This window comes from Caenorhabditis briggsae, assembly GCF_000004555.2.
Source record: "Caenorhabditis briggsae complete genome, chrX, whole genome shotgun sequence".
NCBI lineage: Eukaryota > Metazoa > Nematoda > Chromadorea > Rhabditida > Rhabditidae > Caenorhabditis > Caenorhabditis briggsae.
Window position 1 is genome coordinate 8,224,567 of NC_013491.2, and position 25,177 is coordinate 8,249,743.

The 25,177-nt window shown below is 38.1% G+C and overlaps 4 protein-coding genes across 4 annotated transcripts; 1 reads left to right on the top strand and 3 right to left on the bottom strand.

Moving 5' to 3' along the window:
- Positions 1-154: 154 nt before the first annotated feature.
- Positions 155-2,048, bottom strand: CBG14148 (the record flags this gene model as incomplete). The annotated part of the gene is made up of 6 exons (XM_002644290.1): positions 155-406; positions 643-807; positions 854-1,120; positions 1,170-1,325; positions 1,370-1,754; positions 1,942-2,048. The coding sequence occupies 6 exons, from the start codon at positions 2,046-2,048 to the stop codon at positions 155-157; spliced, it is 1,332 nt and encodes a 443-aa protein (XP_002644336.1).
- A 3,726-nt stretch (positions 2,049-5,774) lies between these two features.
- Positions 5,775-5,891, bottom strand: CBG27632 (the record flags this gene model as incomplete). Its single annotated transcript, XM_045239450.1, has 1 exon — positions 5,775-5,891. The coding sequence occupies one exon, from the start codon at positions 5,889-5,891 to the stop codon at positions 5,775-5,777; it is 117 nt and encodes a 38-aa protein (XP_045099472.1).
- A 1,291-nt stretch (positions 5,892-7,182) lies between these two features.
- Positions 7,183-8,004, top strand: CBG27633 (the record flags this gene model as incomplete). Its single annotated transcript, XM_045239451.1, has 4 exons — positions 7,183-7,353; positions 7,403-7,512; positions 7,609-7,768; positions 7,816-8,004. 4 exons carry the CDS (start codon positions 7,183-7,185, stop codon positions 8,002-8,004), a joined length of 630 nt encoding a protein of 209 aa, XP_045099473.1.
- Positions 8,005-8,469: 465 nt separating this feature from the next.
- Cbr-klp-4 lies at positions 8,470-15,362 on the bottom strand (the record flags this gene model as incomplete). The annotated part of the gene is given in 20 exon segments (XM_045239452.1): positions 8,470-8,498; positions 8,558-8,690; positions 8,740-8,802; positions 8,850-8,923; positions 9,802-9,862; positions 10,231-10,398; positions 10,446-11,073; positions 11,126-12,123; positions 12,142-12,721; positions 12,777-12,991; positions 13,057-13,415; positions 13,484-13,583; positions 13,630-13,869; positions 13,917-14,247; positions 14,294-14,541; positions 14,590-14,677; positions 14,727-14,836; positions 14,896-15,130; positions 15,180-15,252; positions 15,296-15,362. The coding sequence occupies 20 exon segments, from the start codon at positions 15,360-15,362 to the stop codon at positions 8,470-8,472; spliced, it is 4,800 nt and encodes a 1,599-aa protein (XP_045095343.1).
- Between the last annotated feature and the right edge of the window lie 9,815 nt (positions 15,363-25,177).

Sequence of the window (25,177 nt, forward strand, 5' to 3'; positions counted from 1 at the left end):
TTTTAATAAAAACTTCATGATCTCGTTTTAACAGTTGGAGAACTTTATTGTTGGATAAATGTTGTTTTAACAGAGAAAAAATGCAAGAAAAGTAGAAGGAGCCGGAGTAAAAAAAGAATAAAGAAACTCAACAACAATCGCGCTCCATTGAAACTCAGTTGACCATCTCACACTCTTCGGAGTTCCCTTTCACATCCTTTGACGCAGATCTCTGGTGAACATAGAAGTAAATACCGAAGAAAACGATGGAGAGGATCACAAGCAAGCCGATTCCCCAAATGATGATCTGTTTGATGTAACCGATGGCTCGTGGTTCGAGAAGTTGCCGATGTGCCGAGATTTCCAGATGTTCTCCGAGGAGGGAATGCAGTTTGTCGAGGTCATCGTGAGTGACGGTGAGATTGTCCTGAAAGAATTTTTGTTGTCATCAATTAAGAATTCAAAATTGTAATTGTCAAATTCCGGGCTGACTCGGTGACCCGGCCAGGCGTCAATGAAAATCCTCGAGATATTCCGCCCTTACAAAAGTATCGAAACTTCAAATTTTTTCAAAAAAACCTTCATAAAAAAGTCAGAACTTTGAAACTTAAGAATCTGATCCGGGCCCTAGAAAAGTATGACTAAAATGAACAAGTTTCTCACCACGTTGTGAGAAATCGGGAAGAGAACCGTGGTTTTGCAGGAGTTTCCATAGATGATATTCTCGTTGACAACTATGAAATCGGTCTTGGCAGCAATCATAAAGATGTGCTTTGAGTTTTCCATATGTCTCATCCCATGGACTCCGTTGACCACCGTTCCATAAACCTGAAAATAAACAATGAGAGTAAAATTCATTATTTCATTGGCTTGCCTCTGTGTTTGATGCAACAATGATAATGCCATTCGCAAAATATCTGGTCAGAGTTTGGCTTGGTGTCAGGAACACTTCTTGGTCACAATCCTTGTAATTGGTAACTGAGCATTTGTTCTTTTTGGACACTTTGCAGCGAATAAGGGACCTGAGTCTGTGGCAGGAGTCAGCCGAAATAATTTTATCTCCAATTTCGACAGCGAACTGGGAAATGTTGCGGAACTTGTAAATGGTTCCACTCTCGGAAAATTTTCCTATTGGAATCACCTAAATCGATTTAAGTTATCATTATACGAATTTGGATAGTGAAACTAACAATTTTGTAGCGACCCAACTGTCTCCGTTTGTTGACATCACCACATGCGTACATCTCCAACTGATTTTCTTTGTTACACTGCAGCTGTTTGTGGGTCATAATTGCCCATGCGTCATGGTCTCGATTAGGAGGGTATCCAAAGTACTCCGAAAGCGACTGCAAAAGGGACCTGTGTACTGAATTATACAAATAAAACTTACCGTAATATTCCATTGAAGAATATTTTTGAGCTCGTAGTAGTCGGAGGTGACAAGCTCATCTTTAGCCAAGAGACGGCGCAAATCTTTTGAAATTTCCTTCATGAACGCCTTCCTATCCTCATCAGTAATTTCTTCTATCTCTTTGAAGCCCATTGAGTTTTTAAACTTTTTCCACACTCTGATCGCTTTGTTCAATTCAGAATTGTTTGTGGTGTCTCGCTTGAATCGTTCTTCGATTTCTGGAGGGCTCAGATAGTGTCCTGTTGCCTCGGTCAGAGCTTGGCAAGTGGTAGTGATCATTTCGGAGACGTCGTATTTGTTATGAGTGCCTGGGATGATTTGCACAGTGGTGCACATGTGTTTGGTGTCTTCGATATACTCGAGTCTGAAAAAAAAAAGTTCCTTCTTTCCTTGAACCTCAATTATCTAAATTTCTGTAAGGAATGACAAAAATCTGTCAACTGATAGAATGTTTGTCGTATTATCATTCACATTTTACCAGTTGACCCATTTAGGAATTAAGATAATTCAGCTCAAAATGCACCTCAACAAGAGTGTTCATGGTAACTTACGTTGCATCTCTATTGTCCCACATAATGAACGGCTCCTCGGGCGGACCATTGGCCATGGCCACGATCGGAATCATTGTCCAGAATAGCAAGAAAACCCAAGTCTTCATTCTGAAATTTGAAAATATCTGAAGAGAAAAAAGTCACAAGAGCAAAAACAAGCTCGTCTGATGCTAGGAATGCTGTCAAAAACTGGGCTAACACAGTTTTTTTTTGTGTAATGGTGAGTTACACAGAACTGTTGGGAGATGTGTTGATGAAGGTTTGCTCAAATGATGACCATTACATTAAATGGAACAATAGGAGAAAATGTTTTTGAAATGAGGCGGGATGGGCGGGAAATTGCCGGTTAAAAAGTGTGCAAAAAGAGGGAGAGGGAATTGGAACATCTGGAGCTAGGGGCATGGTACAGGCCCACCTGTTAGTTTTAAAAGGGCACGAACTCAAAAAAGTGCAAGTTTTTGTGTGGTTTAATTAGCGTGTCAGAGATGTTCAAAATGGCCAATTTAGAATTTTTGGGTACGGCGAAAACTCCGGATTTCAAAATTCGGATTTCGGAGTCTTTGAGATATTCCGATTTATAAAAATTTCGTAACTTCCAATCACAAAATCGCGAAAAATTGGTGAAAGGATTGAATAGCCGATTTGGAGGATGCAAAAAATTGTCAAAAAAATTTCGCTCAACACCCAAGGAAATTTTCCGCGCGCGTCTTTGACTTACCGTATTCCAGAAAATTCTAATTTCAGAATGCAATATCGGAAAATTCCGAAAAAATATTTTGGACCTTTAGAATTCTCATTTTTGGTCCGAACATGGCTATTAATGCATTCCATTTTCAAAATTCAAATTTTGGTTTCAAAAGTGATTAAGCGCGTGACTTTCAGAAAAATGGATCCGAGAAACGTTATAAAGGTACAAAGCTACAAGGAAACGGATTTGGAAGCTGTACCATGCAACCTTGAGACACGGCCAAAGTCTTCTCTACTTCTCTGTGTATCTTAGAAAAATGAATATTATGTTTTTCATAACATTTTCACATTTGTCTTTGTGCCATGCGGTGTAGAAGATTTGAAATTTTAGTAAATGTCTTGAATCAAAGAATGTACCACTTTCAGGGTACTGTATACTAACACTGGTACTAACATTCATCGTTTCACGACAAAATTCATCATTTCGAAAAATGGACAACAATTTGAGAGATGTATAGTTCAGAACATTGTGTGCCTGGTACGAGGTGTGACCTCAAATGTTATTGCCAAATTCAAAAAAACGGACGAGAGAGCACTGAAATTTAGGAAAAGATTAATTGATGCACTTTTGTATTAATTGCCTGAGAACTAAATGGATTTGAAAATATGGGCATAGAGAGTTGTGGAGATGGAGAGTTTCAGAAAACCACAATTTTGTAATGAGGTTGGATGGGCGTGAAATCGCCGGTTGAAATATATTCAGAAACATAAAAGGGCATCCAAACATCTAGATTTAGGGTCTTGGTACAGGCCCACCTGTTAGATTTCAAAGGTCAGAAACTCAAAAAGTACAATTTGTCGGTTGGTTTAATAAGTGACCAAAAATTTGGAGAGTACAGAAATTTGGGGGTATAACGGGGTACAAAATAGGTGTTACGAAAAAATTCAACTAATTAATTACTTATCATAACATCACGAATACTTTTTTAGTTGACAGATGTTTTATATCCTTCAAAGGAGATAAGTGAGCTCAAACTGCATTTATAAAATGGAGTTCTATTAGAGTAAATAACGTATGTTCAATTTCGATATTTCTTAGTTTTGTAAGTTAGATTGGGCGCGTAGCTTTCGGGAGGATTGATCCAAGTACCTTGGAAAAAAAGGAGGAAGCTGCGAGACAACAGTATTCGAATCTGTATCTTGCAACCTTGAGACGCGGTCAAAGTCTTGTCTTCTTCTCTGCGCCTCGTGGTCATCGAGAAAATAGCTATTATGTTTTCAAAACATTGTCACATTTGTCTTTTTGTCACGTGGTGTTCAAGATTTGGAATTTGAGTCTACTCAATGTACTACGTTCAACAAAACGTATCTAACTTTTATTCATTCCCACAAAATTGATCATTTCAAAAAGTAGTCAACAATTTGAGAGATGTAGAGTTCAGAAAATTGTGTGCCTGGTACGAGGTGTGACCTCTAATGTTATTGCTAAATTCGAAAAGATAGAGAGCAATGAAATCTAGAAGAGGGTTAATTGGTGCACTATTGTGTGAATGGTATAATATTTGGATGGATTCGAAAAGGTGCACGTATTAGAATGAACAGTTTCAAATTTTCAAAAGAGCCAAGACTTGGAACCGAGGGAACTTTCACAATATTTGAATTCAGTGGTCGTGGAAAACCGGGTGTGAAATAGGATGTATTTCTCTAGATTCGAAAAATAAGCTCGTTGTGTCTGCATAGTATGAGCTGTCTTTTCAGAATTTCAGATATTCGATTATCGAAAAAAATTCTACTAAAGAATTTTCAATTTTCAGAAGAAAATGGTTACAACTTTCAATTTTGTGGCACACACGCGACGTTGGTTTTGCTTTGTTTCCTAGCACCGTAAACTTTTAATGTGGTTTTCCCGGCGGAGCATGTTGCCAGTAGAGATGTCCTTGAATATCTCAGTCTTTTCTGCATTTTCAGTAGAACACTTTGTCTGATATCTTTGAAAGTAAAATCAAAAGTTAGTATGATTCATTAAGGATGATTCAACGTTCAATGAATAAACATTATGTACCGTAAAACCTATAATAATATGGCCTCCTTTAAACAAATTTTTCTCGGTTCCCTTCAAAGATATAAAAAAGTTGTCAGCAGATATATTGTTTATCATAATATTATAAGTGTTTTGTTAGTTGACACATTTTCGATATCTTGCAGAGGAATTAAAATGATGCTCAAACTTGGAGCTTTTCTATCACATGCTGTACGGTATTTCTTAGAAACGATCTTACAATCTTAGATTGTTATCTCAAGTGCCTAATGCTCAACAATTTAGCCATATATTTCCTGAATTCATTTTTGTTTCCATTTCTAATGATCTGCTAACGATCTTAGTTACGAATTCCGAATGGAAAACTTTGTCAGAAATTATCTTTCAATCACTTATCTGCATTTAAAATTTCAAAAGCAGATAATTTGACTTGAAAAGCTCTCAGTTTCAAATATGACGTTTTTAGAATCTCAGAATGTATAGGTTGTCATGTAGAGTTAGGTTAGGATCGCATTTCATTTCTCAAATTCCATTGAGTTCTATGGCAGCCTAAATATTTTCAGGTTAGTGTTCTTGTCTCTTCTTATCTGAAATGGATCTGTGAATATAACTTTTTGTATCTAAACTTTTGATTTTCAAGCTATTTCCTGTGTAACCCTTCTGTCAAAAATGCACTCCCACAAGCCAAATGAATCCTATTCATAGTTTTTCAGAAATCCATCGAGTGGCAGTAACCAACTATCTGCGCTTATCTCATTACTACGCTCTCGTGACATAATTACTGTTTGCTCTCTTTTTGGTGGTTTAATCGACTGATATTCTTCATTATGCAGGACTGTTGGCACAGAAGACAAAAGAGAGACAGAGAGTGATTGTCTGCTCTCATCCTATCGTGTTCTTATCTGATCTTTGTTTTCCTTTCAGTTAATAAGTCCTATATTCTTCCTGTCGAATAGCTATTCGTAGACTCTTGCGTAAATCTACATAACTCTAAAATCCATACGAGACACACAGACAGAAAGCAGCCATCAAATATTTGCGCAATGCATATTCGAATTATTTTCACGAAATTCAATTTTTTCTTCCTTCCTGACGGTTTGAAAATGTATTAAAACGTTAATATCATACTTGTAAAATTCCGGGCCGGCCCGTCAAAGCCCGGGCCTGAGGGAAATTTCAAGGCCCGGGCCCGGCCCGGAAGGCCCGGTAGCGAAAATTTTGTCATTTTGAACCGAATTTTGAGCTCTCAATACAATTTTCTATATTTTTTTGTGCTTTTTGGATTGTTTGTCTGTTTGATCAAAAAATATCAAAAAAAAAACTCGAAGAAAATCCCTTATGTGTTTTTTGAAAATTTCAAAACTTGTGGAATGACAGGCCCGCCGGCCCGGGCCGGGCTTGGGCCGGACCTCCAAAATTCGGGAAAAAGCCCGCCCCGGCCCGTTACAAGTATGGTTAATATAATTTTTTGCATCTTATTCGCAAACGGGATATCTAGTTTCTTTCTATCATAGTTTTTAGAGCAATGATATTGTAATCTATAGTAATTAATTCTCAAAATGAAACACTATTCTTAAAACTAAACTAGAGTTTTTAAGCAATACCGTAGATATCTCATATTAAAAAAAGATAACAGAAATCTAGCTAAAACATAAAATCCCAAATGACCAATTAAGTTGAATACATACCTTGCACTGGCTTGTTGGGTCTGAAAATTTTATGGGATCAAAAACCAAGAATGGAAAAATTTTTTGTGGTTAACTTTTTTGTTAATCACTTGCCTGGAATATAGGCTCTTATCTTGTGCCCGTTGATTTTTATCAATTTCATCGAAATCTTCAGAATGTTGAAAGTGTTTCTTTTTCAATGTATTTCTTCATATATGAAAGTTTTTAACTAACTTAATAGAGTTTTGAATTTGCTTAACCATTATAGAGTGTCTTTAAAAGAAACCGACAACTGCTAAGTATTCATTCAGGCACATAGAGTTGACTATTTGCATTTAAAATGATCAATGTGGTCATTAGGACTTTTTACTCCCCAGTTCTATTCTGAACTTTATTTCGTTTGAAAAATACAACTCGACAAGCTCCGTTTCTTTTGCTTTTGTTGTTTCAAAAACCATAAATTATCTCTTGTCTTTAAGCAGAATGGGTTGTCAAGAGCTACTTCACCCAGTGACCTCGCTTTTCAAATGTTTTTTCTCTTTTAGATATAACGAAGTCAATTTAAACCGCCACCTTTAAATCATTCCTCTGATCATTTCCTCGTTTCCTCTGAAAGACATCAAAACTTTGTTAACCGATAAAGTATTTTTGATATTATGATGAATAATTTATCAGTTGACACATTCTTGAAATCTTCTGAAAGAAACGATAGCTGAGCTCAAAAACAACGGTTTGGGTGGGCATCTGTTAGAAGAAACACTGTAAGTCACAAGTGAAACACTATTTCAAAGTTTCCTTTTTTTCTCAGATCGAGATTTTTTCTACACTGTATGTTCTTTTTTAATAGGTATGCCAGCTGCTCCGGATAATTTCGACCTGCACGCTCTCGCTGATGCGCTCGATGAGTCTTCCGACTCGTCCACGGACAACGAGTCCATTAACGAGGAAATCAGTACAATCCAAAGACCGGACCCTGCCGTTCAGAGAGCCATCGCCCGAGAAGAGGAACTTGAACGCCGAGTAAGAATTAAATATAAATTTGTCTAAAGAGCTGATCAAATTTTTTCAGCGGAACATTGGCATCGCTCATATCAGAAGCTTTGGATACGTCATCCCATATAATATGCTTATTCAGCTTCTGCAGCTGATGAATCACCATCTTGCTCATTTCGAACCAGGGTAAGCATTTTAATATTGAGCTGACAATTTATCCCGGGATCAAAAGATTGTCTCCCACATAACGGGATTAAGAACCAAATGAAGTCAATATTTCAGAATGGAAACTCGTCTAGCTATCCAAGTCTGCCTGGTCTTGTACAACTACCCAGAGGTTATCGATGGATTCAACGATTATCTGTGGCTTGGGATCACTGTTCGCCGCGAGTTGGCAGGCGGCGAATTTCGCTACGTTATCTATTTTCCCGGCGGGTTCTGTGTAAGTCTCTCAAATTGAAACCAACTGGAATTATAATTGAATTTCAGTTCGTCCCCACCCCAGATCAATGTTATGAAAATTTGCCGGAAAACGATGAGGATGATCATGAGGCGTTCATGAGAGAGCGTCAGCAAGGAGAACGGTGGCTGGATAGCAGTAGCTCGGAAAATGAGCAAGAAGGCAATGATACAGATTCGATATCGGAGGGAGAGCATATTCCAAACGGAGAGCATTGAGAATTTGGATTTCATTTCCTATTGTTTTTTAGTAAACCGAACAGCATCTCTCACATTTTTACGGTTGAATATAACTAATTCTCAAATGTTTTTCATTGTTGCCACTATTGTTCTGTAAGGTTATTCTTGACAAATTTTCCAAGTTTGCAAATTCCCGACTTCTTGATGAATTTTTCATTTTATTTCAAAATTCAAAGGGTGGAACAAAGTGTGAATACAAATATCTAACACATTTCAGTTTTGTCAGAAATTTCAGTTGTCGGAGAATCCCAAAATACGTTTGGAAAAAAAGGAATGGAGAAGCGAAAAAAGAAACGTCACAGCCGGTAAAGCAGTATACAATTAAAGATAGAAAAGCAGGAAAAAGAGAGATTTTGAAAAGAATTGTAATCAGTTGGTTTAGTCAGTGTTCCCGAGTTTAAAGCAAAAATTAATGTGTTGACATGTACTATTGAGGCATCGTATTCAGTTGATTTTGAGATCCAATAGATCGCCTGAAATTATATTTCAATAAAAAATACAGGAGGAAGTAATTAAAGTGATTAGGACACACCATTTTGCAATTTCTTGGAAGCAAACTGATTGTTGTTGTCCAGTGGAAGGCAGAGCTTAACTTCGATTGACGTGTCGGTTGCAGAATTAGGACTGCTCTCCTCATTTCCGTTTTTCACGTCTTCAGTTGGAGACTGAAATAATCAAAATTGCAAATCTAATCTAATGATTCAGTTAATTTACCATTCTTTTGCCCGCAGCAAAGCACATAGTTTCCGGGACAGTGGAGGACCTAGTTGGGACAGTCTGAAAACTTAGAAATTCTCTGTTTTTCCTAGTATAAGACTCATTACCTCGATTTTAAGAGTGTTCGTCTCTTCAATAATGCCCGTCAATTTGTCGTTGTATGGACTGATAATGCTTGTCACTGAAAAACAAAACAAATAATTTTTGACACTCGAAAACCATAAAAACTATTGGGACATATATATTAAATGAAACGTTGTTGTTTTCCCTAAATGCTCAGATAACATTCTCAGACAATGTTGGGACAAAATTGACTCGATTCGGACAGGTTTGTTCTCTAGAGATACAATTTTGGATGGCACTCAAATGTTATCAGTGTTATTAGTAATTCGATGTTTCGCAGTTTTCCATTCTCATCATGCAACATTCAATTGGACTGAAATAAAAATAGGAACAAAGTAATGCAAAAACTGAACGTGCAAAGAGCATGCAAAAGAAAAGAACTAATAATAAAAAATACTGCAGCTTATCTTCGAGATTCTCTGGGCACGGGTAAACAAACAAAACCTACACTTTCCAATGCAAAGAGGTTTCAGATTAAGAGATGTAGGTCGCGCTGAAAAGTATGTTAGTGGTTGAAATGGGAGAGAGATGTGAAGTGAGAAGAGGAGAGAGAGAGAGAGAGAGAGAAAAAGAGTTATCTCGTTATCATGAGTCTATCAGAATGCAATTTCTCTTAAGATTTCTTCGAATTCCTTGATTTAATACGTTCTCATTTCTAAGAAGCAATGTTTTGGAAGAATAGAAGAGAAGCTGATAATCATGCTCTGTTTTGAAAATAAACAATCCGCAGGTGCAGAAAGTAGCATTCGATTGACCCCTAGATTTTTTAAAAGATAGATTTTGGAAAAATAAAATAGAAGTGAGAAGCATTAGTTGTGAGTTTTTTAGGGTTAAATGGTGGGGGTTTTCGGCAAATGTGAGTTGAAAGAAAACCAAGTTGAAGCAATGTGTTTCCGGGCGGTTTGGGAAAATACGAGCTGGATCTGAATAACTAACCCATCGAGTTGGAAGATGAGATGCTCATCGGGGTGTCAGATCGTTTGTCGAGTCCATTTATCTGAAATTTTGCATTTCGATATGTTTTTTTTTCAGTCTTTAAAGGAGGAGAGACAGCAAATGTTTCGGAGGGTTTTGGAGTTACAGTATGCGTTCTGGCATGACGGCGTACAGTCCTTAATGTTCACACAGCATGTTGCTATCATACCGTTTTCATATATTCTATCGTCCGGTCGCCTCAGCTTTTGCCACCGTAGCTCAGATGGTAGCGGCGCGGCATCTCTATTGTTGGGCTCACGGGTTCAACTTCGCAAGGGGCGTACATGACCGAAATTCAGAAAAAAAAATTTGCATGTCTCTCAACCTTTAAATTGCCTAAAACTGAATGCTTTCCCACGACCCCTTGATTCCAAAAATCAAATGACTCACCTGTCCAGCTGATGAAATAGCATTTGGCAAACTGACAGCTCTATTCATTCTCAATGAGTGCATCGGAAGTCCAAAGTTCTGAATGCGCTGTAGTCGCTCCTTTTTTGAGAGCATATTAGTTATAGCTACTTCTTGCCGCAACCGGTCGAGCTTGAGCATTGATTCCACCTGAAACCACATTTTAGAGTTCCCAATTTCCAAATTTTGCTTCTTACCGCTTGAATACTTTTAGTGTATGCCTCAATGTAGTTTAGGGTTTGTTGCTGGTATTGAGATTCTGTTGAGGACGAGGAGCTTCGGGAAGATCCACCATCGTGTTCTTCATGGGATGTGTCCTTGGCAGCCATCATGGCCAATGAAGATCGATCTTCCATATCTTGAGAGGATTTCGGAATATGGGCAACCACATCATAGTACAAAGACGTTCGATGGATGGTTTCCGTTCCTAGCATCTTTTTGAAGAACTTCTCAGTGAGACTTGGCTTTTTGTAGATTTGAAGACAGATCCTTTTTCTTAACACAATGTGCATTGGGCAAGGGTGGGACAGACGGACCATAACTTTTACAATCGCGTAGATCCGGTCATTGCTGTTCGTTGGAACGTTCAGAGCTGGGGAATCATGCACTGAAGAGTCCCAGGAACATGTTGCAATGTGATCTTTGTCGTCGTATTTGTGAATGGGAAGTAACAGAAGATTGCCTTCCGGTTCCAAAGGAAGCATAGAATGTAATCCAGCAACTCGTGGAGCATTTTCATCACTGGTCATCTCACCAGTCATATCATCAGAATTGAGATCTAGGAATAGCACTGGGATATGTCGCTCGACGCCTTCTGGCGCGATCCTAAAAATAGAAAATAGTGTTGGTTAAAAATCAAGGCTCTATGCTGTCTTACCAGTCACACGGGGCTCCTGGAATACATGAATTCGGTGCTGGACACTCGACGGCGGTTCTCTCCTCGGTCAGTGCCACCCACTGTCCCATTAACGAATGCTCCCTGTCTAGTTCAGCTTCAGACTTTCCAGATTTAGCACTCAATGTATCTAACTGATGTTGAAGATAGAACTGCCGATACTTCAGCGCGTGTGACCATTGTTTCCTGATCTTATCTAGGTCCTCTTCCTGGTAGCTGTCAATTGATTTGGAATGGTTTGGTTTGACAGCCATTATAGCTCCAATGCTAACAGATGTGATGCTATCGATGCTAATTGGAAGTCCATCTGGTGCCGCAACGTTCATTCCAACCACCAAACGTCGTTGCTGTCCTTGTTTCAACTGATAGATACCACCAGTGGCTACATCCTCAGCATGTCTGACTTCTACACTCGTCCATTCTCCATTTTCATTCAATTCCCGAACTTCAGCCCACATCTCAAGTCGTCGGGTCACTTCCATCCATCGATTCTGGAGCGATTTGCATTTCTCATCAGTATCCAAAACACGTTCTTCAGGATGTCCACAGATTCGATGTCCCCAGACTTCAATGGAAAGAGCGTCATCTCTCACGTACTCCATGAACTCTTCAGTGACCGTCACGTTGAAATCCTGAACGAAAAAGTAAACATTTGAGTCATTTTGTACTATTCTACTTACTCGTTGATGCTCAAAGATGACAGTTGTCGGACACGACAAATGGTTTGCTGCCTCGTTAGCTGGCGCAACAACAAGCAGTTCGGAGATGTTGAAAAACGAATACTGGCAGAAAACAAAGTTGGAGAGTTTTTCCGGAAGGCCCGATGCGCGCTTGATTCGTACGCGACAAGTGATAGTTTTGCCAAGTAGTGAATCCGGTCCAGTGTTGGCATGATTGTCAATCTCTTCTTGTGTCACAACGCGGAAGATTTGTACATGTAGACGTCCAGCGACTTCTCCTTGTTGAGAAATTATTGGGACCTAGAAATCAAACTTTACAGGTGTCCATGAGGATGGATCTAATACCTGGTAATCAAGACGGAGATCATGGAACAAGACTTCCAAGAAAACATTGGCAACTCCCACCAAATTATGGTGTTCTTGGCTTTCAAAAAATGGGTCAATAACTAGAGAGGAGCACTCGTTCAATGGGATTCCAGCGGTCTTCATTGGAGATGCATTGGGTGTTCCGTTCAATGACTCAGATGCTCTGAAAAGAAGAAACTTTTGTACTATCGCTATCCGAGAGACTACAAACCTTGAATAGCCATTAAGCATGTCATTGTAAGTGTCTCGCATGTCAACCAATCTGCTTTCCAACTGGGATACAGTCCAGAATTGGCTGCCACTCATTCCCTCTCGACGAACAACGATTACAGGTTCACATACAAATTGTCCAGCTTTGATTTTGATTGGTCTTAAGTTGGAAGCCGGAATTTGAAGAGTAACATCATATGCTGTCTGGCGTTTGGGCTTTTTGTTCAACTCCTTGGAAATCATATTCGCTTCACGAACGAGGGCATTAGCATGGATCACATCTGCCTTGAGTCGTTTCAACGATTCAGCAAACATCTCTTCTCTAGAAAATGGTTCATTGCGAATTTTTAAAATTTCAGAAAATTCGGCCAACTCACTTTCTCTGCGCCCAATAGAAAAACTTGCTCTTTACAGACTGTTTCGGGTTCGTTGGGAATGGGAATGGTGGTAATCCAGTCGGCGTGGTAATCGGTGTCGGTAAACCGAATCCTGGTGTCATCGGTGTGGAGGGTGTGAAACCGCCAGCCGTCAGCGACTGAATGTATTTCTCGAATGCCTCGTATTGCTGCTCAAGCGCTGCTTTCTTGTCTTCCTGGAAACAATTAACTGGGAATTAGGAGTCGGCAAAAAGAGTCTGCGAAGGGGTCTCGGGATTACCTGATGTTTCAATGTAACACTCTCCATGTACTGATCGACTGCAGAACTGATTGGGTTCGCGTCGTTGACCTCATGCCAGGCATCGTTGTAATCAAACATGGTGCTGTCCTCCATAATAGATTGTTCCATGTCCATCACTTTCGGACAGTTCACTTTGAAGAAGTGATTCATTCCAACCAGCAAACGATTTCCATTGCGAAGAAGTGTCCGATCAGTGATCTGTTTTCCATTAACACAGATCCGACATTCAGATGACATTGGGGCAACGAACAGACGCATTCGGCCACCGTACTCGTCTACGGTCAACTTGGCGTGTCGCCTCATTATTCCAAGACCCCGAAGGACAATGCTGGTGCGTTCTGGAAAGTTGGCATTGCGTCAATTTCAAAAGACAAAATACATTTTCAAAAAATTATAGAATTCGTACCTTTTTCGTCTTCCTTCTTTCCTGAATCATTTGATGACATTGACAATCCTGAATCTCTGCTTGTCTCCAACTCCTCGGAGTTTCCGATAATTGCTGATCCCTGGAATTAAATCTGTTGCTGGCTCCCCATTTTATGAAAATCTCACATTAATATAATAGACCAACAACTCGTTCAACGATGGATCGGCATTCATGTTAACCAGATAAAACCGATCCTTCTCAACCTTGATTCCACTGGACTCAATTGAAATTCCAATTTCCGCCAAATCCTTCTGTCGTTCTTTATTCAAAGTGTCAGTTTCCTTAAGACGCTCCTCCCAAGATTTGTTCATCTGTGCCACAAGCCGTTCACTCTCAGCAAGTCTCTCGCGGAGCTCTTCAGTTTCCTGTAATTACCTTAAAAATGCCAGAGTTCAATCCATCAAACACATACCGCATGTTCTTTCTTCGTTTGTGTGATTTGCATGCGAAGTGTCTCCACCTCCTCTCGTAACTCCCGAATAACTCTGGCATTCGGATCCTCGTTGATGATTGCGTGATTGACAATCTTCTTGGCGCGATCCGCATATCTCAGTGTTGATAGTGTCTCCTCATAATTGTCAGCTGCAGGTGACAATGTTGCAATCATAACTGTTCTCGAGTTTCCTCCAAGTGAATCTTTGAGCAGCCAGGTCAACACAGAGTCTCGGTATGGAATGAACTTGTCTTTTTTAGAATTTCTCTCTGCCAACGCGGATATCACCATGCCCAGAGTTGTGAGTGATCTATAAAACTGTCAATAAATTTTAGCTTCGAGCAGGTTATCTCTACTTATTGATATTTCCTCCTTCTTCAAGACGCTTTCCAACAGCTCCAGTTTTTCCAGCTCTCTCACTTCCTGCCAAATCGACCAATGAGATTTTGGCCACCTTCTCTCCACTGAACCCGTTATCCAGATCGTGCAAAGTTTGTGTTACAATCAAACTGAACACCGCATGTGATCTAGAACTTTCGGCGTTCATATTCGTAGCTGCAACTGTTCTCGACTTGTTTCCCTCTTCTAGGAGATTTGAGATTTGCTGAAACAATTTTTTGTTTTAGCATTCGAAATTGTTTTTTCGGCAAACCTCAAAAGAGTTGACTGCAAGAATGGACAATCCATCAACCATCGGTCCGAGTATTTTATGTTCCCGCACTTTCAGTGCTTTGCTTGATCTTCAAAGACGTTTTGTTTTATGTTTTTACCCAAGAAGGGAGGGCTTACTTTTTAGGGTCGAGCAAGTCACGAACTCTTTCGTTATAAATTTCCATGTATGATACCTCAACTTTGAATGAAAGCGTCGCATTGCTAGTTTCCTGGATTCTGGTGAAAATCTGAAATTCAAAAGTTAATTAATTAGTTTTCCACTTAATTATGTTTTCTAGTAACTCACATCATTACAAACGCGTGGAATAATTCCCGGCTGGTCAGGTGTTCCCATCATTGTGTAAGACTTTCCGGATCCTGTCTGACCGTATGCAAATATACAAGCATTGTAACCCGAGAAGGCGTTCTCGACTACTCCAGATCCCAAATGATAGCAAACAGTTTCTTGGCTTGCGAAATCATAACTTTTCGGGTCAGTGGAACAGAAAGAGTGGTCGAACGTGAAAGTTTTCGAATTTTTTCTAAATTATTTCTTTATCAGTTTCTAATTGATAAGATAAGTGGACTCACTCTTCAACCGGGTGGTTCAGCACACATTGTTCCTTTTGGATTTTGACAACCGACTTGGTTTGCAGGTCAAGTTCTAAAAAAGTCGTAAAAATAAATTTTTAAGGACTCGGTCTCACCTCGTTTATTAAATGGACGTACGCGAATCGCGACTTTAACAGCGCTTTCTTCATCAGGCCCTGTCATTGTTTTAACCAAATCTGAGGAGTATTTTAGAACATCTGAAAATAAGCTTTTTGGTAAACAGTAATACAAAAATGATAAAAAAGAGAAAGAGAAAAGTAATCGATAAAGAAGAGAGTGTTGACAATATGTGAGGACAAAGGTGAGGAGAATAATCAAAAATTTATGAGGCAATCAGTTATGGAAAACTTTTCGAGTCGCAACGATGCAGGAAAATGGAGAAGAAGAACATAATCGGATGGGTAAAGAAGGAAAAGAAGAAAACTTGGAAAAAGAGAAAGAGAACCTATAAAAAAGGGTTTTGCTTGTTTTTTCGCTATGCTTGAAAAAAATAAGTGCAATTTCATTTGGCGCTGGGTGCTTCGTCGTCGGGGTGTGGAGCACATCACTGCCCGAAAGCGAGTGGAGCTTCTGTTGGAAAGGGATTAGTAGTTGTGGCTGAGATGGGAGAAGGAAGGGGGGACCCGCAACCAAAAACGGGAGGCGCACCAGCGAATCTCTTTTACATGACATATGTATGTGTCGGACACACTTTTCCGAAAAGCCACTTTGTTCTCAACTATCTAATTCTTTTACAATAAACAAAAGGAGAAGACGGATTGGTTGGAAAGGAAATGCGAAAATGATGAAGGATGGTGTGAAGAGTTTAGCTCTTCATGTCACTTTCAGGAGATGAGGCAATTCTACAAAGCAAACACGTACGACACGTTTGGCGCTGAAAGAATGTAGAAATGAAAGTTTCTCGGTTAGGGGCATGCAACCTGTGACAACGACCTTTCTTAGATTTTTTAAAAGGATCCCAAGAGCTTAGAAATACAGAAACATGACGTAATGCAGAAGCTCGTTTCTCGCCGAACCGGTGAAAAATGATATTCGGAACCTTATCCTCTTTTAGGGCTCTCTGGCGCCGTTCTCCTTTCTTTTTTATCTCCCGCGACATTCCAAAGGGCACGATACGAAACAATTCAGAATGATACATTGGCGTGCTTGCGCACACACGACCCCGCCGCGCCAATGAACCCTCCGAGCATTAACATTCTCATTTGCAATTGATGAACATCAAGTATGCTGATGCGCTGTCGGAAGGAGCCGCACACTCTCTCCATTTTTGCTCTTCTCTCTTAAAAAGAACAAGAGCAAAAGATGAGGCTGAAAAAACCGGAAGGGTGACATCGAACTTGTCGTTTTTTCGGGTGGTAGTGGATGTAAAGTTAAATTGAAGTTTTTTCGGGATCAAATAGAGCAAGTTGGAACGGCACTTAAGAAAATTGAAAAAAAAAACAGGGATAAAAAGTGCAATACTGCGCTCCATCCTCATGATAAAGTACTATGATAAAGTGCGAGCGCTCTCAGCGAATCTCGTGAGAAGTGAGAACGAGAACTGAAAAAATTTCAAATAATGAGAAAGCTTTCAATATTCCTAAAATCCTAAATCACACTTTTTCTTCTAAATTAACAAGTTTACGTAATTAAAGCACCAACTTTTTGGGGCGGGACGAAGAGAATCTAGGAGATGTCACTGATCATCTGATGTGCAATGAAAGAAATGAAGAAAAGCGTCAAAGTTGGCTACAATGACGTGCGAGAATCAGGAAAACTCCCAAATAAATGTAAAAAAAATATTTACAATACTTTCAAGTATTATGTAATCTCTTTTAAATAGTAAACAAGGATGTTATTTGCGGAATTAGGAATTCCGCAAAAACTGACTATTTTCGGATTGAAATTCCAGAAATATTTCTCAAGTATTTTCTCAGTATTACAGTTTTTCGAACTACAGTGTGTCTCCGGCGCACACGAAATGTTTCCTTGCGGGTGTCGAACAGAATTTATTTTAATTTTTTTTGCGTTTACGAAATCTGTTTGTCTATTTTTCACTTTCCGGGCTTTGGTGATGGGAAATTCCAAAATTTGGAAATTTCGAAGATTTGAAATTCGGGATATTTTGAAGATTCCGTAATTCCGAAGAATTGAGAAACCGAATTTTCAGAAATTCCGAGAAGGCCATTTTGAAAACTTTTAATAAAAAACATAATTCAGAAATTATTGTAGACAAAAAGATGTAGATTATTCAAAAACATAAAAAATCAAGTCTGGAATTTTTCGATTTCCCGAAATCTCAAAATTTGGATTTTCACATCCTTCAATTCAATACTAATAAAGTGAAATATGAGATAATCCAACAGGATCATCAATCAACGATTCTTTCGATTTTAATGTTGCCAAAAACCGGAGCCGTCGAAAAAGAGGACAATTGTCTCTCTTTCAATAATTACCATAATAGTCAAGATGGCCGAGATGATGTCACATGAAACGGAAAAGCCGCCTGTGCTACTTCCTTGAAAATTGTGGAAATCGGGTAAATCTTTCCTCGAAAAAGTATTCGACTAGACACATATACGACATACGAAAAAAAATAGAGAATCGGTTTTTCCCGCAGACCAAATGAAATAAAGACGAGAAAAGGGAAAGGAGCTATAGAAAAAAAAGGAAGAAGAAAGAGAAGAGAGGGTCCTACTCTTCTTTTTTCGTTGGATCATTGCCTACGGATATGTTTCAATAGTGGATTAGCGGCATGGTACCCAACGCACTACGAACCCAAATGTGTTGTAGACTTCGGGAAAAAAAAAACTAGTAAAAGGGGGCCCGGCGGCCAAGTGGCTAGAAGAAGGAAGAAAAAAAAAGAAGAGAACCGATAACAATTAGCTGGTAGGCGTCGTTTCTGTGCTTTTTTTTGCGCTGTTATTTTCTTGGAAAGATGCTCCTTCCGTATCTGACAAAAAAAACAGCTGATACTTACAAGAAACATGAGAGAAAAAAAGTATAAAAAGAAGCAAAAAAGAAGAACTGGGACTACTAGAAAAAACAATATCCCCCCAATTTGCATTTATTGTGTCTGTGAGTCTGCGTAGCATAAACATAGTGAGAAAAAGAAGAAAAATCAATTTTTTATGTCCTACTCCTAAAGGTTGTCGAAATTTTTTTCCTAGAAAAAATAGAAAAAATGGCAACAAGTAATGGAGCAGAATACAACTGATAAGGGATACACTGGTCAAAAATCTAATCTAACTGATAACGGAACGAGAGGAGACTTAGAGAAAGTGAGTGGGTTGAAGGTTGTATACAAAGGTATTGGGAGCACCAAGAATGACACTGTTGAATATTACGTAAATTGTGAAAAATGAATAAGTAATAGAAAAGTGTTAGGTTTCAAGAATCAGAATGTGTACAAACCTATTTTGAGTCAAGTAAAATGGTCAGAATTTTTATTGGGGTTGTTTCTAAAACGGGAGCTCTGAAATTCATAGTACCAGTCGATAAAATGTACAAAAAAATTTTGAAAATTTTGGAGAGTGTAAAAAAATTGAATCAAAAACTTTGCAACAAATTTTTCATAATAGATCTGTTTTAAATCTACCTAATTTTTCAAAGTGGGCGGAAACTTCACCGCCGAGCTCCAATCCTGTGAAAGTGGTCAAAATGGTCAAATAACCATGTTTTTCAATTTCCAAAAGTCTACTTCTTCATCTTGTTTTAAAAACAACCCACGTTTTCTCCAAACACTAATTTTCAAAGCTAACAGATTGTAAAAATCAAGATAAATTGACACATTCCAATAAAAAAAAGACCAACCGCCAAAGAGATGAACAAACCTTGAGAAGAAGAAAATACCTCAGTATTTGTGTAAAAAACTTTTTTTTGTTGATGAAAGAGTGAGAGACCGTCGAATTGGAAGATTAGATCTGAAAAGTTGCGTCACGTATAGCAGATGGCATCTAAAAAGTTTTTTTTTTCCTTGAAGCCAATCGGCTGTAACACTACCAGCTTCTTAGTTTGAATTCAAACTGATTACTTTGTTAACGAAAAGAAGTTCTAAAGTTGTGAAAACAAATTTCGATATAGTATTGGCAACGAAATCTAGAGAAACCATCAAACATTAAAACTCTGCGGCGGCGGCAATCGCGGCACCCCGCGAGCCGCGATAATTATCTTGATGAATTGGTAACAAGTGATTTTACACTGATCACAAAGCCCAGAAGCTCCGAAAACCAGGAAAAAGTGGCAATACATCCCAAAAAATACCTCGGCTAACCAAAATACAAGTGGAAAAAAGCAGAACCGAACAGAACAGTAGGGAGAGTGATAAGAATAGATAAATATTGGGCCACACTAACTGTCAAATAATGAGATGTGAGACAACTAGAGAGGCGAGTGGTGATCAGTGAACAGAAAACAGAAAGCAGAGAAAAAATGGTCAGAATGACCTGGATTGAAAAGATATATTTTTAGATTTTTCTATTTTATTCCGCTGAGAGTTAACAAAAGAAGAGCATAAAAATGAAGAGCTAGGTTAATTTTCTCAAGAACTTTTTTCTCTATTTTTTTTGGAACTCAAGCAATCAAATTGTATTCGCCTGGCCACGAAGACTAGGCTAATGGCACCCCGTGGGTTGATAAAGTGTAAAAGAATGGCAGGAAGTGAGTTGCTGCGAGATGAGCATGCTTCTCCTTTCTCTTCAAACGCCTCATCCGCCCCGTTTTCTCTGCTGCTGTTCGGAAACAAAAGAAAGTGATCCGCAAACACATATCATAACAAGATATTGAAACCTTTTGCTTCACATTCTCACATCTTGATGCTATTGTTGGTGCCTTGAGGCATTTTTAAAGAAAGGATGAGTGAAGATGTATTTGACATAAGTTTCAAGCAGAATCAATTGTCCAAACTCATTTTTAGATCGAGTTCTTAAAAAAACAGATATATTTTGAGTGCTTTCATTTAATTACTTTGATTCATATAGAGATATCAACAGCGGCATTATTTCGTAAAGAAATGTTGTCACGAATATAATTTCTGAAGAATTTTAGGATATTTTTGATTACTATGTACTGCTTACAATTACCGTATTTGCTATCAGAAAGCTGCTGTCCACTTTGAGCTCGATTATTTCGATTCCAATGAAAGATCTCTAAATATTGTCCACTGATAAATTATTATCGTAATAATACTACCATTTCATCAATTTACTAAAATTCTGATTTCTTTGACAGGGATCAAGACAAACGAGCTCAAAGTTGAATGTTCATAGCCTTCTATGACATATGCTGGATCAAAAATACGGTATCTATCATATTACTAGAAAAAGAGATGTTTGAAAAAAATTAACTGATGTTGAAATATCAAATATATCCTATGTTCTTCATCAATCAAGTTTAAAATTTTTCAACTACCGTATCGCCTTTTCCAAATACTGCAATTAATTTTTTTTCCAAAACTACGAGTCCGTCAGCCTCCCACCAGCTATAAATTTCAAAACAGAAAACGTACCTACTATTTTGAGTTCATTGCCCAAATTATCCCAACGATTCATTGCTGGGACAGAATTTCACCGCGGATGTGATGTTTTATTACCTACATAGACTCAGTTGAAAATGATTCATAAAAGGAAATAAGAGAGAAGGGCAGAGAAAAGAGTGAATTGGCTTGAAGCTGAAGACCAAACTTATTTTGTGAAGAGAAACCGAGTTGGGAGTATGGAGGGGATGCGCCGGGAGGAAGGTTTGTGTCGGATCGGGGTGAAAAATTTAATTAAAATGCGAGAGGCAGGCACGGACAAACTTTTTCTCTCCACGTTCCACCTGCCAATGGGATAAACTTGCACTTTTACTGTATTTGAAGTGTCAACATCTCTTCTTTTTTCCTTTTTTTTTGTTTTTCCAGAAGCTTCTTCTTTTGGAGCTATTATGACGAAAAACAGACAGACAGAATGAAAATGAGTAACCGTGAAAAATAATGAAAACACGGAACACTGGAAGGCCATTAATTCCATTTTCAGACAAAAAGCTGAATCATCTTGAGAAATAGAAAAAGAGAAAAAATGGAAGAGACCAGGATCTTGTGGTTTTGGAAGATGAGAGGGTGCTCGGCGATTTTTCATTTAGAAGTCACGGGATTTTTTGTTGGGTTTAAGTAATTTATTTTGGGAGCAAAGCACAAGACTTTAGTGGAGATTCTCAATTGTCGATTTGAAATAAAAGAGTTACCGTAGTTGCTCTAATAGAAGCCCACCTTATACGTGGACTTTGAGTTCCATTATCTCATTTTCTACAAAAGATATCAAATATATGTCAACTGGTAGATTATTAATTATAATATCTCCAATATTTTATCAGCGGACAAGTTTTTGATACCTCTTATCATAACGGAGATAATTGAACTCAATGTGGACTTATCGGATGGGCTTCTAGTAGAGCAAGAATGGAAACCCAAAACAGACTGATCTCAGTGATTCTCTAATGAAGTAAGTATATAATTGAAATCCAAATAAAAAATATATCTCATTAATTTTTGACCCACGGTTCTTCTTTGTCCTCAAGTTGTCCGAACTTTTTCTCTTTTTCCATTTATCCTCTTTGCCATCTGCAATATCATATTTCAAAGGCTGCATTTTACATGTGACCAAGGGAAATTTTCAGAGAGAACACGATGAAAAGTAATTGGATCATTCTAGAAAGGAGATATGAATAAGGAATGAGGGTTCGAGAATTTTCCAGTGAAAAATTTTGAAGAAAATATTTCTTCATAGCTCCAATTTTTTGAAACTTACTGAAAATCCAAAAAAATAAATGAAGTAAATATAAAAGAAACCGAACAAATAATCCAGAATATGTATGTGAGTTCGAGTTTTAGAATAAGAAGAAAGAAAAAAGACGGGAATGAAAAATTTCATCTATTTCAAGGAAAAAAAAGAAGAGGGGCAAGGGACCACAAAACATTGATACACACAAAACCACAAACACACTTTTAGTGCATGGAAAGGGTAAGATAAGAACCGGAGAGGTTCCTAGAAGAAAAAAGACATTCATAAAGTGGATACATGACAGATCCTTCGCCCCGAGAGCACAAATCGAACACACTTCAATTTCTTTTGTTTCTTTGTTTTTTCTGTTTTGGCCAGTTTTGACAGGGAAAAAAGTTTTTGAGAGGAATAAATGTGTCAGTTTTTTATGTGCAAAGAACGAAAATGAGCTAAACTGAACGTGTGACGTAGAAATAGGTTTTGGAAAATTGAGAACAAACGACAAATGCGCGAAAGGTCGACAGAAAAGAAAAATATTTGTTTTTTTTTCGTGGAACCAAAAAATGCTCAAATGCTTTAAAAAGTTACATTGTAATTCATTCATTCGAATGAGCTTTTCTGGTGAAACCGAACACACAGAGTGATGTTGTCATTCTAAAAAAATGAAGGAATCAGGGAATTTCTCGGAAGACATAAGAAATGGCAACAAAAAAACTAATTAGCCTTCTTTTCGAACACTGACCTTTTTGCAAGAAAGCCTCCGGCCACTGATTGAAGTGCATCCAGTTCCTCAGAGAGCAAAAGCGGAAAGCAAAAGAGAGAAAGAAGGAAATGAGCGATTGTCCAAAATGGATATCAGTGCGGGGCATGTGGCGATTCTTCCCGCCATCTTCTTTGCTCCTTTTTTTTTGGAGCCAACTCCTACCAATCTTTCGCAAACATCTTTGGAAGTTTTTGTGTTCTTATTTGACGAGAACCACTATTTTTCGGAATGATCAAAAAGATTTTTTGGTAAGAAGAATTTTCAGGCAGCTGCCAATTGTACGGAAGCACATGGTGACACGGATAGAGTCACTAACCACGTCATTTCTTAACAGAAGTTTGTTTCAATTTGACTCTAGTTAGTAGAAAGCAAATAGAGCCTGTAAGACATGAAAAAGTAGTAAAAATCAGTGAGGTTCAAGCAACTCAGCGGCTTCCAAAAATCGACTATTATCCTGTGATCTGAAACATTTTCTTGTCTTGAATTCAACTAATTACTAACTCGGTTTTTCCTTCATCTCCCAATTACTACAAATGTATGTCCCTGTTATATCTCCTAGTTTCATAGACATTTCACGTGTTAGTGGTTTTCTCCCCTTCGTTGAAATAAATAAATAAATAAATAAAATAAATAAATAAAACTCATTTACCGTTCCATCACTAATGGAAGCTCTTCCAATCCTTTCAATGTGAATTCAATTATCTCAGTTCTTGAGAAAGATATGAATTTTGCCAACTGAAAAATTATTCACCACAATATCATCGGCATTTTTTCAGTTATGAAATTTTTGATATCTTTCACAGGAATTATGAAGCTTGAAATTGACGGTTTAGATAAGTTTCTATCATAAGGAATACAATAATCGAAAACAAAGTAAACCTGAAAGTATGAAAAAATAGTTTCTATAAATCATAAAAAATTAAAGGGAGATCGAAAACGTGTACAATTCTATATTGATAAACCTAAAGCAAAGCAAAAATAAACGCTTTTCTTCATTTCCTGACATTCAAATTCTACAAAATATTTGATTTTTTTTCTAAATTTTTTCATAGGGAAGTCGTCATTTGTGAATTGACCACTAGGCTTGTAGAGGTAATTACGGCTAAGAAATATAACAATTCTCATTTTAAATTTTTAATAAAAATTTACTACAGGTATCTCAAACTACTACAAATCCAATCGATCAGATGAACAAACCACATTACCACTAACAAACTAACTGACCAAACTATTGCACCACTTCAATCGTGTGCTAACGCTCTCGAATAGTCTCAAAAACTATTTTAAAACATCACACTGGAAACATCCACGATTTGTTGCTTCTCGTCGGGGGGGGGGGGCGAGTAAACGTAAAAACTTCTTGCCTCCTATCACTTTTTTGTTCGTGGGAAACAGTAACGGTAAACAATAATGCTAAGACAGATAGCAGAAAAAAAAACGCAACTTGCTTTTTTTCTCGACAGAAAATGGAACAAAAACGGAATGACAGGTCATTGGAGGGGTCGATCTCTCTGTATTTGGGTCTTTAATGTTTGATTAGCGGATTACGGACGGCTCTAATTACCCTTTGATCGCGATGAGAGAAGAGACATAAGGCACGGGAAATTGTGATGGGGAATGGTGATAAATGTCCCAGACTGTGTGTGCGTAAATCGAAGGAAAATGAGCGAAATGAGTGAGCAGCTTTGATTCTTCTGCAAACTCAAAAATTTAATTTCCTGAGTGCCCGAAAGATTTTGGCCTCTATTTTTCTAGAGCTACAGTAGCTACTTTTTTCAGCCACCTATACAATGGTTCATTTCCTTCACAAAAAGTGTATAGAAGTGAGTGAAAGTCGGAATGCAATCAACAAAATGAGATTGAACAAGGAACGTCAAGAAAAAAGTTTTGCTTTGTGACGCCTCTTTTAGGGGGACTAAAATTTCGGTTAGGCTCCTCTTCAGCTTTATCTCTCTCTCAAAATAATTAGCGAGTTGGGTTCTCTGGAATGTCGTTTCCTTCTGTTCGCTTCTTTTGTGTCTTTTTTGGTAGGCTAGTACGAAAAAAATGTTGGTGGTGGAGGACAAGAAATGCAACATGATTCATAAACTGATACAGGAAGGAGAATACGACAAGGTTACCGTTTGTAGACTTGGAAAAAAGTCTTGGAAAAAGAAAAGGAAAAATAAGAACAAAAATGGAAGAAGAAATAAGAAACAATAAATGCGCAACAAAAACTGACCGCACACCATATACCGATTTTTTGTTTGCATAAATACATTGGCACTAGTTTATAGGTGACGGAGGAGAAGAAGGGCTTGCGCATTTTATCACTTTTTAAAGATGACTCAACATCCAAGCCCTTGTATAGGCAACAATTTTGTAACAATTGTGTACAGTGATTAGTTAAGGAACTAGTTGGGATTTTCTGGCAAATAAGTTTCGCAAGTTGCAAACATTGGAAGTAGATTAGAGGAAACTAGTCTAGAAGAGCAACG